Consider the following 15350-nt stretch of genomic DNA (forward strand, 5'->3'; position numbering starts at 1 on the left):
GCGAAGCACCTCCAAAACGGAACACCCTTTCATCTAGTGGGTTTTCCGTCTTGCGAGGCATTCGTCTTGCGGGGCACCACTGTATTTATATCTCAAGAAGAATGAGATTTGGGTACCAAGTGCCTTGCCCTTACCGCTAGTCCAGTAGCACCACTGGGTCCAATTGCACCATGAGGTCCTGGCTTTCCCTGAGAGGAAGAAGAAAAGGAGGGGTGGGAAGAATTGTGAAATAGGAAGCACCATTTTGCTACCTGGGAAACAGGTGAGCTGCCTCAGTTAAATTGATGATACTGACTCACTGCACACACATATACTTTCTTCCAAAGCTATAATCGTATTTTTGTCCCATATCCCCTACTCTACCAGCAAAGTCATGGGCAAAAAATGGAGGTACCTTCATTCCTTCAGGACCATCCAATCCTGGAAGCCCCTGGACTCCAATTTCACCCTGCAATGCCAAAAAAAAGAGCAGAAGTCACTAACAACACACATCTCTCTGGCTTATGGCTGGATTTGATGTATGTCATGTTCCCAGCTTGAGGGCCCTAGTGCTGGCCTGATGAAGGCTCTGATTCATTTGAATGTTGGAGACTCCTGGAGGTGCAGCAGCAGTAGAACACAACAAGAAGTTTCACCAGTATGTAGCAGCAAGTTGACATCAAACCACTGTTTATTTTGGAGGGCCACAAGTACCGCCACATCTAATGCTGGCCATGCTGGATGGGGTTGATGGGAGTTGTAGTTCAACAACATCTAGAGGGCCACAGGCCCTCCTATTCCTGCTTTGGGATCCAGGGGTACCGCAGAGCAGCCCAGCTCAGCAGTCCAAGGTGTCATGCCTCCTGTATCCTGCAATGATCTGGACACAGAGTTTGAGGCAGCAGGGGCACCAGATGGGGAGCCAGGTATGGGGCTGGGTTTAGAGCTGCCTGTGGAAGATAGAGAGACCACTGTGACAAAGGTGGTTGGGCTCCCACCAGGTGGGAGACTATGGAAAGGAAAAGTGCCCATCTTCAGGCCAGAGGGTTGACCCTTTAAGGCTCTGAAGCTCTCAAGGGGGTGAAGCCTGGAAGAAGTAGTCTGGTGACAGAAGCATAAAAGGCCTCCGTCTGCCCCCAGTTGTTGTCTATGCAAGTTGGATGTGCTCCAGGAACTGTCAACATGCCTCACCTCCAGCTCTGGCACTGGACCAGAACACAGCTCAAGGACCTTGGCCAATGCCTAAACCTTGCCAAGGTGGCATCACTTGCAGGTCCAGCATAACCTCTGTGAGGCCACAGCTATGAAATGTGACCTACCTGTGCTCCTCTTGTTCCTCCAGGTCCTGCAGTTCCAGGTATACCTGCTTGGCCCTTTATAGAAAAATAGAGGAGAGAAAATGAGGCACAGGATGGATTCAATTGATTCTTCCAATGGAAACTCTGAAGACAGAATCTGCCCTAGCTCCTTCCCCACTAGAAAAAAATAAATTACAAGAGCAGGCATGCTTTTTAGGCACATAAGACAATGATTTGGAGTTCCCATCAAAGGCAGGGAAATCCATTTTGATGTTTTTGTCACTTCTCCGTTTTATTGTTACAAAGGATGTTGTTATATTACTGGAATGTTTTATTCCTATTTCTTTTGGTAAAGAAATATTGTATGGTGCCCTGGAATCCATCAGGATGGAGGGTGGCCTAGAAATCTGTAAACAAATAAATTCTGTAGGTTCACCAACTAGATAAATCCCGGGAGAACAGTGGTGGGAGGACTTGTGGGTCTCAACTCCCTCTCCTATTGTCCATGACTGTTCAGCCAGGTTTGCAGGGGCTGATGGGGGTTGTAGTCCCCACCCTTGCACTATTAGTTGGAATGCTGTTAGTGTACTTGCCAAGAAACCTTCTTGTCCCTTTTCTCCTCTGCGACCCTTTCCACCAACTGGCCCCATAGTGCCACGTGGCCCAGGCAGCCCTGAAGGTCCTCTGCTGCCAGCGCTGCCCTGTTCCAGAAGAAAAAGGAGAAGGAGAAAGATTATTATTATTACTCCATTGGTTCTTAGTCTTTAACCCACTGGTGTGCCATGTCTTGGGGGGTGGGGGTCACCTGCTAGTCACCTTCTAAGGATCACCTGCTGTGTTCCACTCTGGGCAACTTTCTGGTGGGCCTATACTAGTGGTGGGCAGGCCCAGAGTCAAAAATAGGTGGAGTAATAAATATAAATTTGACATCTGTACAGTAGGCTAGTTTCTACACACACACACACACACACACACACACACACACACACCTCTAACCTTCCTCCAGCAAGCGAGTGGCATTACCAGAGCTTGAGAATAAATTCAAGCCAGGCAAAAACAGTTTAGGAGGGTGCCAAGGGCATGTGATTGGAGAGAGTTATGAGCATAGCTGTCAACTTTCAGATTTGAAAATAAGGGATCAGCAGCCTCAAAAATAAGGGATCAGCAGCCTCACCTGTCCCGGGGACAGTTTACAGGATATCTAACAATCCAGGAAAGCAGTGGGAAACGGCGCTGGAATAAGGGAATTTCCGCCAAAAAAAGGGAAGGCTGACAGCTACGGTCATGGGGGATGCAGAGAGAGAGAATCCTGTGGACCAGGTCTGAGGTTCCTCACCCATGTCATAAAACTCTCCTCTGCTGGTTGTCTGAAGCCACTGCAACATTTTATTTTATTTTAACTGTTGGCCACTGTGAGAATAGGAAGCTAGACCAGATGGGCCGTTGGCCTGGTTCACTTTGGGATCTTCTTATGTTGTTGCTGTTATATTTATTTATTTATATTTATTACCTATTATTAGTGTTACAACAAATTTTAGATCAGTATTAAACATAGCCAAAACAAATTGCAACCACAGGAATACTCTAGGAATGAACATAGTGCAAAGTGTCAGACCAGGACCTGAGAGCCCAGGGTTTGAATCCCTACTCATTCGTGAAACTTGCTGGGTGACCTTGGACCAGTCCATCCTTACCCTACCTCACAGAGCTGTTGTGGGGGGTTAAATGAACCATGGGGAGAACCATGTAGGCCAGATTGAGCTCTTTGGGAATAAAAGTTGGGATATAAATGCAATAAATATTTAATAATAATAAATAAATTGTTTTCCAAGTTTGGACTTTTAAAAAACCAAACAAACCCGCAGTGGCGTAGCGTGGGTTGTCAGCACCCAGGGCAAGGCAAGTAATTTGCGCCCCCTAACCAGGTAGGGGCAGAGAGCTGCGAGTGCGAGCGCGCCCCCCCAGATGTTGCGCCTGGTGCGGGCAATCCCCCCCCTGTACCCCCCACGCTACGCCACTGCAAACCAGTGTTCATGACACTCCCTGGGTGACCTTAGGCAATTCACACTCTCTCAGTCTAACCTACCTCACAAGGATAACACAGAATGGGAAGAAAACTATGTATACCACCTTGAATTCCTTGAAGGAAAGATGGAATATAAATGCAATAGACATGCAAACGTGGTCAAAATGGAACACTCTATGCTTTAAATGACTGCTTTCAATAAATATATATATATTTATAAATCTGCCTCCCACTTCTCAATTTTGTCTCAGCTCTTCATCATACCCAGTTCTGCTCAAGCTGGTTCATGATATTGTACTGTATTTTTCCGTGTATAAGACTAGGTTTTCCCCCTAAAAAAATAATGTCAAAAATTAGGGGGCATCTTATACACGGGGCCATCTCCCCCCATTTTCTTAAATCTGAGTCCCCCCAAAAAGGGGCCATCTTATACATGGGTGCATCTTATAGATGGGAAAATACGGTATATTCTAAGGAAAGAGAGAATATACCCTCAAGGCACTCAAACGTTCTCAGAGATTATTGGTGAGAGGGAGATAGACAGGGGAAAATCAGGACAGATCTACTACACCTTTTTTCCCTTTGGCCCTGGATCTCCCGGATTTCCAGGGTCTCCATCGTCACCCTGTAGAAGAGGAGCACATCTCTTTAGGAAAGGGGCTTTGCACCATAACATCAAATCCTGTGCTCAGAATTCCCTGCAGCAACCCCATGCATGAATCCAGCTTCCTGGATACTGAGTCCAACGACACCGGCCAATGGCGTCTGTTTTTTGTGTCACACCATGCCCACTGATGTGAATTAAATTTATGTGGCATGTCCAAAAGCCACAGTTCCATAGGGCGACAGGCCCTGCAATGTGAAAGAAGTACTGGAGAACAGAGCAGAAAGTCTAGCATTACAATCAGAAAAAATCCTGTAAGATCCCCCCTCCCCCCACATCTGAATGCACTCTTGCTGTTGATAACCTGGCCTGAGAAACCCACTTCAAAGGAATTGTCTGCAGATTACCTCTTTTCCCAGCTCTCCATATCCACCAGGCTGTCCTTCTGAGCCCTTCTCTCCGGTCTCTCCAATGTCGCCTTGAACACCTGCGGCCCCTGGGGCTCCTTTGTTACCCTGGAAAGCAATAATAAAGAAAGTATAACATTGGAACAAGCTGCACTTGAGTCTGGATTTACTCACAGTATACTGATGGTGGCCGCAGCTGCAAACCACAAAGGCTTCTTCCTCCAGACTCAGTGTATCAGGACAGATTAAATAAAGTACTTCTTCATGCATCACATGATTAATCTATGGAGCTTATTCTCACATTGGCCACCTGATGCCCATGAAAAAACTGCTGGCAGGAACCAAGTGCAGCAGCACTCTCCCTTCCTGTGACTTCCAGTAACTGTTTTTCAGAAGCATTACTGCCTCTGACTGTGGAGGCAGAGCAGAGCCACTGTGGCTACTACCATAGATAGCCTTCTCCTTCATTAATTTGCCCAGTCCTCTTTTAGAGCCATCCAAGTTGGTGGCCAACATTGCCTCCTTTGTTTAACTATGAGCTGTATGAAAAGGAAGAAGAGTTTGGATTTGATATCCCGCTTTATCACTACCCTAGTGGGTGGCGCTGTGGGTTAAACCATAGAGCCTAGGACTTGCCGATCAGAAGGTCGGCGGTTCGAATCCCTGTGACGGGGTGAGCTCCTGTTGCTCAATCCATGCTCCTGCCAACCTAGCAGTTTGAAAGCACGTCAAAGTGCAAGTAGATAAATAGGTACCACTCCAGCGGGAAGGTAAATGGTGTTTCTGTGCGCTGCGCTGGTTCACCAGAAGCGGCTTAGTCATGCTGGCCACATGACCCAGAAGCCGCACGTTGGCTCCCTCGGCCAATAAAGTGAGATGAGCGCCGCAACCCCATAGTCAGTCACGACTGGACCTAATGGTCAGGAGTCCCTATACCTTTACCTAATGAGTCTCAAAGTGGCTAACAATCTCTTTTCCCTTCCTCCCCCGCAACAAACACTGTGAGGTGAGTGGGGCTGAGAGACTTCAGAGAAGTGTGACTGGCCCAAGGTCACCCAGCAGCTGCATGTGGAGGAGCGGGGAATCAAACCCGGTTCACCAGATTACGAGTCCATCGCTCTGAACCACTACACCACGCTGGCTCACCACTGAAGAGGTCCTTTGTTTTATCTGTCCTGAATCTTCCAATATTCAGCTTCATTGGTAATAGTGTTATCAGAGAGGGAAGAATGTGCTTCTTTGTCCACTTTCTCCATGCCATGCATAATTCTATAAACTTCTATCATGTCATTAGTTTTCTAAACTAAAAAGTCCCAAATGCTGCAACCTTTTCTCAACTGTAGCCACAAGAACCTTTGAGCAGATGAATGAATTTGGCAAATGGGAGTCCCACGGGTGGAAGAATGCTAATCAAGCTTCTTCCTATTGAACAAGAGCAACATCCTCTGAATTTTAAGATTCTCAAATTCCAGGTGGTTCAAGCGAAAACTTGTTAGCACTCACCTGTTCCCCTTTTAACCCAGGCTGACCTTCCACTCCAGGTATGCCTAGGACACCCTAGAGGGAAAAGAAACACACAATGATAACCCTGCACTCTGTTTTAAACACACACATGCACATAGAAAAAAGAGAGCACAAATATCACAGGCTGGTGGATTTCACAAGGTTTTGGTATGGATTAAGGATAGGGGATAAATTTATTCCCCAGATAGTCCTGGAGTTGCACGTTGCAAACAAGACACAGTTCTCATTTGAAATTCACACTCCTGCATTTTGCAACACAGAATTTTCCACTAGAAGATATGTACAAAAATGTGTGTGTTGAATATATAAAAGTGAGACACTTTTGGCTAGTATAAGCATTTTGACAAGCAAGTTCCCTCTATCAGAGTGCAATCACATATATGAAATGGCATTCTGAAAGAGGGAAATTGAATCATAGAATCATAGAATCATAGAATCATAGAGTTGGAAGAGACCACAAGGGCCATCGAGTCCAACCCCCTGCCAAGCAGGAAACACCATCAGAGCACTCCTGACATATGGTTGTCAAGCCTCTGCTTAAAGACCTCCAAAGAAGGAGACTCCACCACACTCCTTGGCAGCAAATTCCACTGTCGGACAGCTCTTACTGTCAGGAAGTTCTTCCTAATGTTTAGGTGGAATCTTCTTTCTTGTAGTTTGTATCCATTGCTCCGTGTCCGCTTCTCTGGAGCAGCAGAAAACAACCTTTCTCCCTCCTCTATGTGACATCCTTTTATATATTTGAACATGGCTATCATATCACCCCTTAACCTCCTCTTCTCCAGGCTAAACATGCCCAGCTCCCTTAGCCGATCCTCATAAGGCATTGTTTCCAGGCCTTTGACCATTTTGGTTGCCCTCCTCTGGACACGTTCTAGTTTGTCAGTGTCCTTCTTGAACTGTGGTGCCCAGAACTGGACACAGTACTCCAGGTGAGGTCTGACCAGAGCAGAATACAGTGGCACTATAACTTCCCTTGATCTAGATGCTATACTCCTATTGATGCAGCCCAGAATTGCATTGGCTTTTTTAGCTGCCGCGTCGCACTGTTGGCTCATGTTAAGTTTGTGGTCAACCAAGACTCCTAGATCCTTTTCACATGTACTGCTCTCAAGCCAGGTGGCACCCATCTTGTATTTGTGCCTCTCATTTTTTTTGCCCAAGTGCAATACTTTACATTTCTCCCTGTTAAAATTCATCTTGTTTGTTTTGGCCCAGTTCTCTAACCTGTCAAGGTCGTTTTGAAGTGTGATCCTGTGTTCTGGGGTGTTAGCCACCCCTCCCAGTTTGGTGTCATCTGCAAATTTGATCAGGATGCCCTTGAGTCCATCATCCAAGTCGTTGATAAAGATGTTGAATAAGACCGGGCCCAATACAGAACCCTGTGGCACTCCACTAGTCACTCTTCTCCAGGATGAAGAGGAACCATTGATGAGCACCCTTTGGGTCCGGTCAGTCAGCCAGTTACAAATCCACTGAGTGGTAGCATAGTCAAGACCGCATTTTACCAGCTTCTTTACAAGAATATCATGGGGCACCTTGTCAAATGCCTTGCTGAAATCAAGGTAGACTACATCCACTGCGTTCCCTTCATCTACCAGGCTTGTAATTCTGTCAAAAAATGAGATCAGGTTAGTCTGACATGACTTATTTTTCAGAAATCCATGCTGACTATTGGTGATCACAGCATTCCTTTCTAGGTGCTCACAGATTGTTTGCTTAATGATCTGCTCCAGAATCTTCCCTGGTATTGATGTTAGACTGACTGGGCGGTAATTATTTGGGTCCTCTCTTTTCCCCTTTTTGAAAATAGGGACAACATTTGCCCTCCTCCAGTCTGCCGGGACTTCGCCTGTTCTCCAGGAATTCTCAAAGATGACTGCCAGTGGTTCTGAGATCACATCTGCCAGTTCTTTTAATACTCTTGGATGCAGTTCATCTGGCCCTGGAGACTTGAATACATCTAAACTAGCCAAGTATTCTTGTACTATCTCCTTAGTTATTCTGGGCTGTGTTTCCTCTGCTGAATCATTTCCTCCAAATTCTTCAGGTCGGGCATTGTTTTCTTTATCGGAGAAGACTGAGGCAAAGAAGGCATTGAGGAGTTCAGCCCTTTCTGTGTCCCCTGTTTGCATTTCACCATCTTCTCCTCTGAGTGACCCCACTGTTTCTTTGTTCTTCCTTTTGCTTGTCAGAATGCTTATACTAGCCAAAACTGTGTACAAAAAATAATAATACTCACATTAGGAGAAAGCTGCATGAAAATGGATACAAATTCTCATGCAGACTCTTTTGCAACGGGGGAACTGAAGTTAATGTGTTTGCATGTTTGTGTATAGAATAACGAGGCCCTATCTGCACCACTGTAGTTTAAGAGTGCTGAGAGTTGCTAGGACACCACCATCACCAGTATTCCCCTCACTGAGTTCCAATTCCCAGAGTTCTCTTTAGGTATTTTTTAATACATCTCCATCAAGTTTCTAGCATTGTAAGCAGGACAGCACCTGATAGAAAACAAAGGAGAGAGGGAAAGAGGATGCATTCTACTATATTTCCATACCTGCTCTCCATCCAGCCCACTGACACCAGCTGCACCAGGGCCTCCAGAGGCACCCTAAAGAAAAAAGGGTATTCAGCAATATAGGCTGCAAAAGATGGGTTTACACAGAGCAGTGCTGCTCAGACTGGGGAAGCCCACAGCTTAGTGGTAGAGTATCTAGTTGGCACACAGAAAACTCCAGGTTCAATCCCAGGCATTTCCAAGCAAGCAATTCAAATCCAACACTGACACCTACTGGTATAAATATTTCAGAAGGTATATATAGAAAGTGGGATGTATTTAGCAGGTGCCAAAAGGGCAACAGAGAAGGTGCCTGTCTGATATGCAATGGGAGGGAGTTCTAAGTTCTAACATGACACCAAAAGTCCAACATTGTGTGGAAAGGACCTCCTGAAAGGATAGCATTTGCAGAGGATGCTCTCCTGCAGAACACAGGGGCCAGTTGTGTACACAGGGGATGAGATGATCTTTTAAGATCAGTATTCCAGCTTTTACGAGAACAAAAGAATGCCTTTAGCTCTTTGACATGTAGCATCCTTGGAAGACCAGTGTGTGGGTGAGATCCTCTTACTTCTACCTTTAACTTACTGAAATATATTCAGAGTCGCAAAGTGAGGAATGAATGAAAGTCCCCTCAAAGTATCTGCTTTATATACATTATTTACACAATGGGCTGCCCATGATTGGCTAATTCCGGAATTCTACTGTAAGCCAATCAGGTTGTGGATTCACTTCTATCTGGAGCATGATTGGGTGGTTCCTGCCAACCAGTCATACTGCTGCATTGTTCTAGGACCAATCAGACTGCTGCATTCTGAATCCTATTGTTCTAGGACCAATCAGACTGCTGCAGTTTGGATCCTATTCAACTCAGTACATAACACTTACCTTTTCTCCTTTCTCTCCAATGGGCCCCCCTAGACCCGCTGGCCCATCTCTTCCCTGTAAAGACAGTACAAAGTTTACAATTAAGGACAAGTGGACATCTCCTGTTGTACATTAGGATTGGTTCGTATGATGATAATCTGCTCCTCCACCTACCTACTAGGATAAACTCGGGAAAATGTCTAAAATTAAATCCTGCAAATAGCAGGTGAGTTTCTTGTTGTTATTTTAATTGTGCTTCCTTCTTATGCTCCCCACCCCCCTTTACAGGTTATTGATGGTAATAGTTAAAACAGGAACACCTAAGGCAATCACTTAAATCAATGCACATACACACTAGTACAGAAGGCTAATTTCTAGTAATACGCTCACACATCTCTGTCTTCCATCCAGGCATTATCAAGGGTGCCATTCTAGCCAGGTAAAAACACTCAAGTAGGATGTGAAGTAGGGATGGTGAGGGGTGCAGTCTGGAGAGAATCTCAAGAGACTTGGGGGACTGCTTTTGGCCCCCAAGCCAGGGCTTTCCGTCCTTGGCATATGTAACAGTGAAACTGTCCTTCATTCACAGCACAGAGAGACCGGCGATTATTTTCTCTATGGGACAAAGGGGTTGGCTTGTTTACACAAGCCATTTGGGCACTCCTTGATGCTGATATCCCTTCAGTCCTGCCTGGCTAAGAAGACCCTCTTACCCCCCCCCCCTGAACCTGGAGCTGTCACCAAGCTCCAAAACACGTAGCATCGAGGCACAGATACGCATGTGTACATACCAGGCACCCTGGTGGACCAGTCACTCCCACTGGACCAATGGACCCTGCTTCTCCCACTAGTCCTGGCTTTCCTGGGATGCCATTTTGTCCATGTAGACCAGGAAGTCCCTATGGAGTAGGAAAAAACATTCCTAGGTGGGGAAAATCAGGGTCACAAGTGCATTTCATAAAGGAAGAGAAGAACATTTTCATTTGCAAGCTCATAAAGAGATGAGGATGGCAGAAATCCCCTTCTTTCTTGCCAAGACTGTGGGAAGGGGCATGGCAGGATCAGGGCTAAGTGAGCCCCTGCCCATGCTCAGGTAACCATATGCTTACCAAGGTTCCAGGAAATCCCCTGGGGCCCACATCTCCCATTCTGCCCTGAAAGAAATGAGAAGATTATTCCTGCAGAGGACGGACACCATCTTTTCATACTCTAGCCTCTAGTTTTCATGTTCATCTTTGAGTAGGGTAGGATACTGCAGGATGAGCACTTTTAGCAGGATAATGTTGTGGTGTTTATTTTTTTAGTAAGGTGGAGTGTAGGTTGTGTGCTTTTATAATATTGCGCGATGACCACTTTTACTAAAATAATGTAGTTGTGCTCTTTTGATGCTGGTTTAGATTTTGCATTTGTATGCTGTTGTTTTTTGATAATTGCAGGTTGCTTTGAGGCATTTTCTGCAGTAAGTGATGAATGACTGTTAATAATAATAATGTGACTGATCAGTAGAAATTGGCATGTTGATATGGACGGCGGCATCCCCAGGTGCCACAGCTCTGACTCTGCCCCACCCCCACCCACACTGCTGAAAGGAAGGCAGAAACTCCATTGAAAGATCCAGTCACTTACCTGCCATGTTAGGTCTGTTTTGGTCACAAAGAATAAGAAGAAAAGGATTTCATTCTCCTTTATTAAAACTACGACTGTGGGGGCTGTTGTATGGCTCTCCATATGTTTTGGGACTCCAATTGCCATCAGCCCCGGCATGGCCAATGGCCAAGGACTATGGGAGTCATAGTTCAGTTGCACCTGGAAGACCATAGTTTAGCCGCCCTTAGAGACATGCTCTCACCCACAGCTATGACGTCACACCAAGGCACACATTATGCAAGCCCAGGTGATCAGGATTAGTGTAAGGGTAAGCAGGTCAACTTATGTATGATGGAATGGAATAAAATAATAAATAAAATAAAATAAAATAAAATAAAATAGGAGATGTTATTTTTAAAAAAAGGAGATGAAAACTTTGTGAGGAGGGGAACATACCTGTGGGCCAGGAAAGCCTTTCATGCCAGATGGCCCTGGTGGACCCTATGCAGGGAGAAAAACCAAATAAGGTTAAAAAAAAAACCCTCTGCTGCCAAGGGACCACTCAGGACTCTCAGACCCTCCAAGTGTCCCTATTTTCCAGGGACGTCCCTGATTTAGAGCAGGGGTCGGCAAGATTTATCTTGCCTGGGCCCGATCGGTCCCACGGAGATCCCTCTGTGGGCCAGATTGCACACAAGTGCATGCACCCGCGATTTTCGGCATCTGCGCAGATGCGATTTCCAGCACCGCGGAAGCAAGGCCCCCACCACGCTGTGCCGGTTTAGTGCAGCACACAAGCGGGTAACTCGGTTTGGGGGTGGTTCGTAGGCCGGTCAAACGACCTCCGCAGGCCACTTCCGGGCCATGGGCCTTAGGTTGCTGACCCCTGATTTAGAGAAACCATCCTGGTTTCTGATTTGATCCTGGAATGTCCCACTTTTCCTTAGGATGTCCCTATTTCCATTGGAGAAATGTTGGAGGGTATGGAGTTATCCGACCCCCGAGCCATCTGAAGGCAATCCTGTATAGGGAAAGTGTTGCTTTTTTTTTAATGTTTAATGTCTTATTATGTTTTTATATATGTTGGAAGCTGCCCAGAGTGGCTGGGGCAACCCAGTAAGATGTGTGGGGTATAAATAGTAAAATTATCATTCTGGAATGGGACATCCCTATTTTCATCGGGAAAATGTTGGAGGGAATGGGCTCTCTAACTCTGCAAATGAACTGTGTCTTCCAGCTGATCCCAATGTAGTCCAATAGAACTGGGGACGTTAAGAACATAAGTAGAAACCTTGCTGGATCAGGCCAATGGCCCATCAGCATCCTGTCCTCATACTGTCCAACCAGATGCCTGTGGGGAAACCCACAAGCAGAACCTGAGCACAAGAGCCCTCTCACCTTGTCTGGCTTCCCCAAAACTGGTTTTCAGGAGAATGACCGCTCCCCACATCAAATCAGGCGGCGCCTTTTTGCGTGGTCACACGCAGCCCCCTGGATACCAGTGCAGCTCCTGGTAGTTCGGGCTGGCTTCACCCTCCCCAGGCTGGATACCTGGAGATCTCCACCCAGTGGCGTAGCGTGGGTTGTCAGCACCCGGGGCAAGGCAAGTAATTTGCGCCCCCTAACCCGGGGCAAGGCAAGTAATTTGCGCCCCCCCTGCACTGTCCCTCCCCCAGATAGTCCCTCACTCTCTCTCCGCACCGCACGCCTGGCACCCTCCCCTCCACAGTGGGCGGCGACCCAGCGGCTCGGATCGGATTCGCACAGCCAGCACTGCAGTGAGAGAGAGTGAGTGAGCCAGGTAGGGGCAGAGAGCTGCGAGTGCGAGCGCGCCCCCCCCCCAGATGTTGCGGCCGGTGCGGCCGGCCCCCCTGCACCCCCCACGCTACGCCACTGTCTCCACCTTAGCCAATCGCCCAATCCCGGCTGGGGAGGCACTGCCAGGGGATCGACACAACAGAAGGTGCCTCCAACCATTTAGGAGTAAGGGAGCATAGCAGAAAATGACACTCACTTTGGAACCAGAGTTTCCTGGAAATCCAGTGGGGCCTCGGATTCCAGGCTTTCCCTGCAAAGATGGCAAAAGGCAGGGGGAGTAGAGAGCAGAGAGGACAGGAAGGCATGGTTTACTATGAGATCATGTCCTTGCATACAGTAGCAGCAGCATCAGTGGTAGTATGGGCTCCCCAAACTATTAGTGCATGCACAAATGAACACAGATCTCACTAATACCTGCTGACAATAGACGTACCATATTTTTCTGTGTATAAGACGCCGGCACCGGGAGGGGGCGGAGAGCAGGCGGGGGAGGGGCTGGGGCATGTCCTGGGGGCGTGGCAAGCCGCCTGCAGGGGCGTGGCGCCCAGCACAGGCAGGGGGGCAGCCGCGACGGCACCCCACCAGGGTCTTGCTGCTGGGGAAGGTGCGCTCCCCCCCACTCCTCTTCCTCCCCCAGTGCTCAACACTACCTGTGTATAAGACAAACCCCAATTTTAAACCTAATTTTTTGGTTTAAAAAACCCTAGTCTTATACATGAAAAAATACGGTAAGTAGGGTTTTTTGTGAGCAAATAGCATGTTGGGGAAGAGGGATAGCTCGTTAGGAAATTTCCATGGTGTCACAACCCTGGGATCTAATTCCCTTTCATTAGGAGATGAGATTGTGGATTCTTGCTCAGAAGAATTGCACACAATGCTACAAAAAAACACTTCCAGAAGAGGTGCCCCTGGTACCAGTGCCCCCGTCAGGCCCAAGGAAATCACACTGTTATTTCCCCTGACTCAGAGGATGCCATCACAGAAGTACCAGTACAACCAGTCTCCACCACTCCATTAGAGTGAAAGAGTGTTGGAGAAGGCTGGGCAAAGGCCCAATTTAGTATTGGTAGCTCTTATGACTGAGACAGAACTATTTGCTCCTATATTGGGCTCAGTCTACAGTTAGCTGTTGCTGAAGCAACACTGAAGCACTGCTCCTCTTCATCATTCAGCCTGAGCCCTCCACAAGGCTTGCCTCAAATGAGGTCAGTGTTTGCATGCGACACATAGGGAACAATCTCCCCGCGTTCCAGCGCAGATCCCACACTCTCCACAGCTGCTTATTGTTAAGAAAGCGAGGCGGTATGTCCTAATCACATTTTTAAATAGTACGCATAATGCTATTTAGTGTTGCAGCTCTAGCCCTCTGGAATAAGCTACCAGCTGAGATTAACACAGGTACTTAGCATCTTAATCACTAAGCAGTAGCCGGCAACATATTTGTTTAAGACCACACAATCATTTACGGAATATTAATTGAACAATTTTTAGAAATGGTTTTATTGCTTGTAGATAACGTACTTTTCCGTGTATAAGACTAGTTTATTTTCTGTAAAAATCCTGCTAAAAAATGGGGGCCGTCTTATACATGGGTAGTGCATAGGGTGGACATTTCTTTGGTTGTTGCCACAGCTGCCAGTGGCTATTGTGTGTGTTATTGGTCACTGTGTCAATGGGTGGTTTTGATGCTGTGAGAATTAGGCGGGCGATTGGCAGCTTCTGCCAGTGAGGGGACAGACGAGAAGCGGATTTTGCGATGCGTGCAGGTGAGTGATTTTCGGCATTCCCCCCTAAAAAAAGCCGAACAATTCTGGGCAATCTTCCACAAAAAAGCTCAACAACTTTGTGCCATCTCTCCCCATTTTCTTAATAGGGGGTGTCTTATACATGGGGGCGTCTTATACACAGAAAAGTACGGCACTTTGTATCTTTGTATTTCATATTGTTGTTAAGAATCTCATTTTTAGGGTCTGCATCTTTTGTATCATATCCCATTTGATTTTATTCTGCTCTGCTTGGATGACTTCTGGCTATGGAACAATTCATAAATCTGCAAAATAAATAAATGGTAATGTTGCTTGGCCCTGGAAAACATTTAATCTCATGATGCCAAATGTTCTGACAGCCCCTACCTTTTTGCCCCTGGGACCAGGCTTTCCTCTGTCGCCAAATGATCCTGGATAGCCCTGGAATGTAAGGGTTTAACAACACCTGTCAAGTTAATAAGCCCTCCGGTACATGTGAAAAGGATCTGGGGATCTTAGTATACCACAAGCTTAACACACAGTCAACAGTGTGATGCATCAGCAGAAAAAGCTAATGAAACCCTAGGCTGCATCAACAGAAGTATAGTGTCCAGATCAAGAGAGGTGATACTACTGCTCTATTCTGCCTTGGTCAGGCCCCACCTGGAGTCCTGTGTCCAATTCTGGGCACCACAATTTAAGAAGGCTATTGATAAGCTGGAACACGTGCAGAGGAGGACAACGAAAATGAACAAGGGTCTGGAAACCAAGCCTTATGAGGAATGGTGGAGGTGACATGACAGCCATCTTCAGATATCTGAAGGACATGGAAGAAGTAGCAAGCTTGTTTTCTGCTGTTCCAGATGGTGGGACCCGAACCAATGGATCCAACTTACAAAAAAAGAGAGATTCTGACTAAACATCAGGAAAAACTT

The 15350-nt window shown here is 46.7% G+C and overlaps 2 protein-coding genes across 2 annotated transcripts in view; one reads left to right on the forward strand and one right to left on the reverse strand.

Moving 5' to 3' along the window:
* SLC31A2 (solute carrier family 31 member 2) overlaps positions 1–15350 on the forward strand; it is a 526804-nt gene that overhangs the window by 154325 nt on the left and 357129 nt on the right. The gene's annotated exons all lie outside the window — the stretch shown is intronic.
* The window catches only part of LOC310669227 (uncharacterized protein), a 142906-nt gene that overhangs the window by 25546 nt on the left and 102010 nt on the right, over positions 1–15350 (reverse strand). The window contains exons 35-48 of the mRNA XM_083422836.1: positions 14803–14856; positions 12867–12920; positions 11309–11353; positions 10375–10419; positions 10057–10164; positions 9287–9340; positions 8399–8452; positions 5818–5871; positions 4315–4422; positions 3875–3928; positions 1871–1978; positions 1299–1352; positions 395–448; positions 135–188 (exon numbers count right to left, since the gene is read on the reverse strand). Of these exons, the coding sequence (XP_083278962.1) occupies positions 135–188; positions 395–448; positions 1299–1352; positions 1871–1978; positions 3875–3928; positions 4315–4422; positions 5818–5871; positions 8399–8452; positions 9287–9340; positions 10057–10164; positions 10375–10419; positions 11309–11353; positions 12867–12920; positions 14803–14856 (900 nt within the window). The remainder of the gene's footprint in view (positions 1–134; positions 189–394; positions 449–1298; positions 1353–1870; positions 1979–3874; positions 3929–4314; positions 4423–5817; positions 5872–8398; positions 8453–9286; positions 9341–10056; positions 10165–10374; positions 10420–11308; positions 11354–12866; positions 12921–14802; positions 14857–15350) is intronic.

The sequence above is a fragment of the Podarcis tiliguerta genome (assembly GCF_965153285.1).
Source record: "Podarcis tiliguerta genome assembly, chromosome: Z".
Taxonomy (NCBI): Eukaryota; Metazoa; Chordata; class Lepidosauria; order Squamata; family Lacertidae; genus Podarcis; species Podarcis tiliguerta.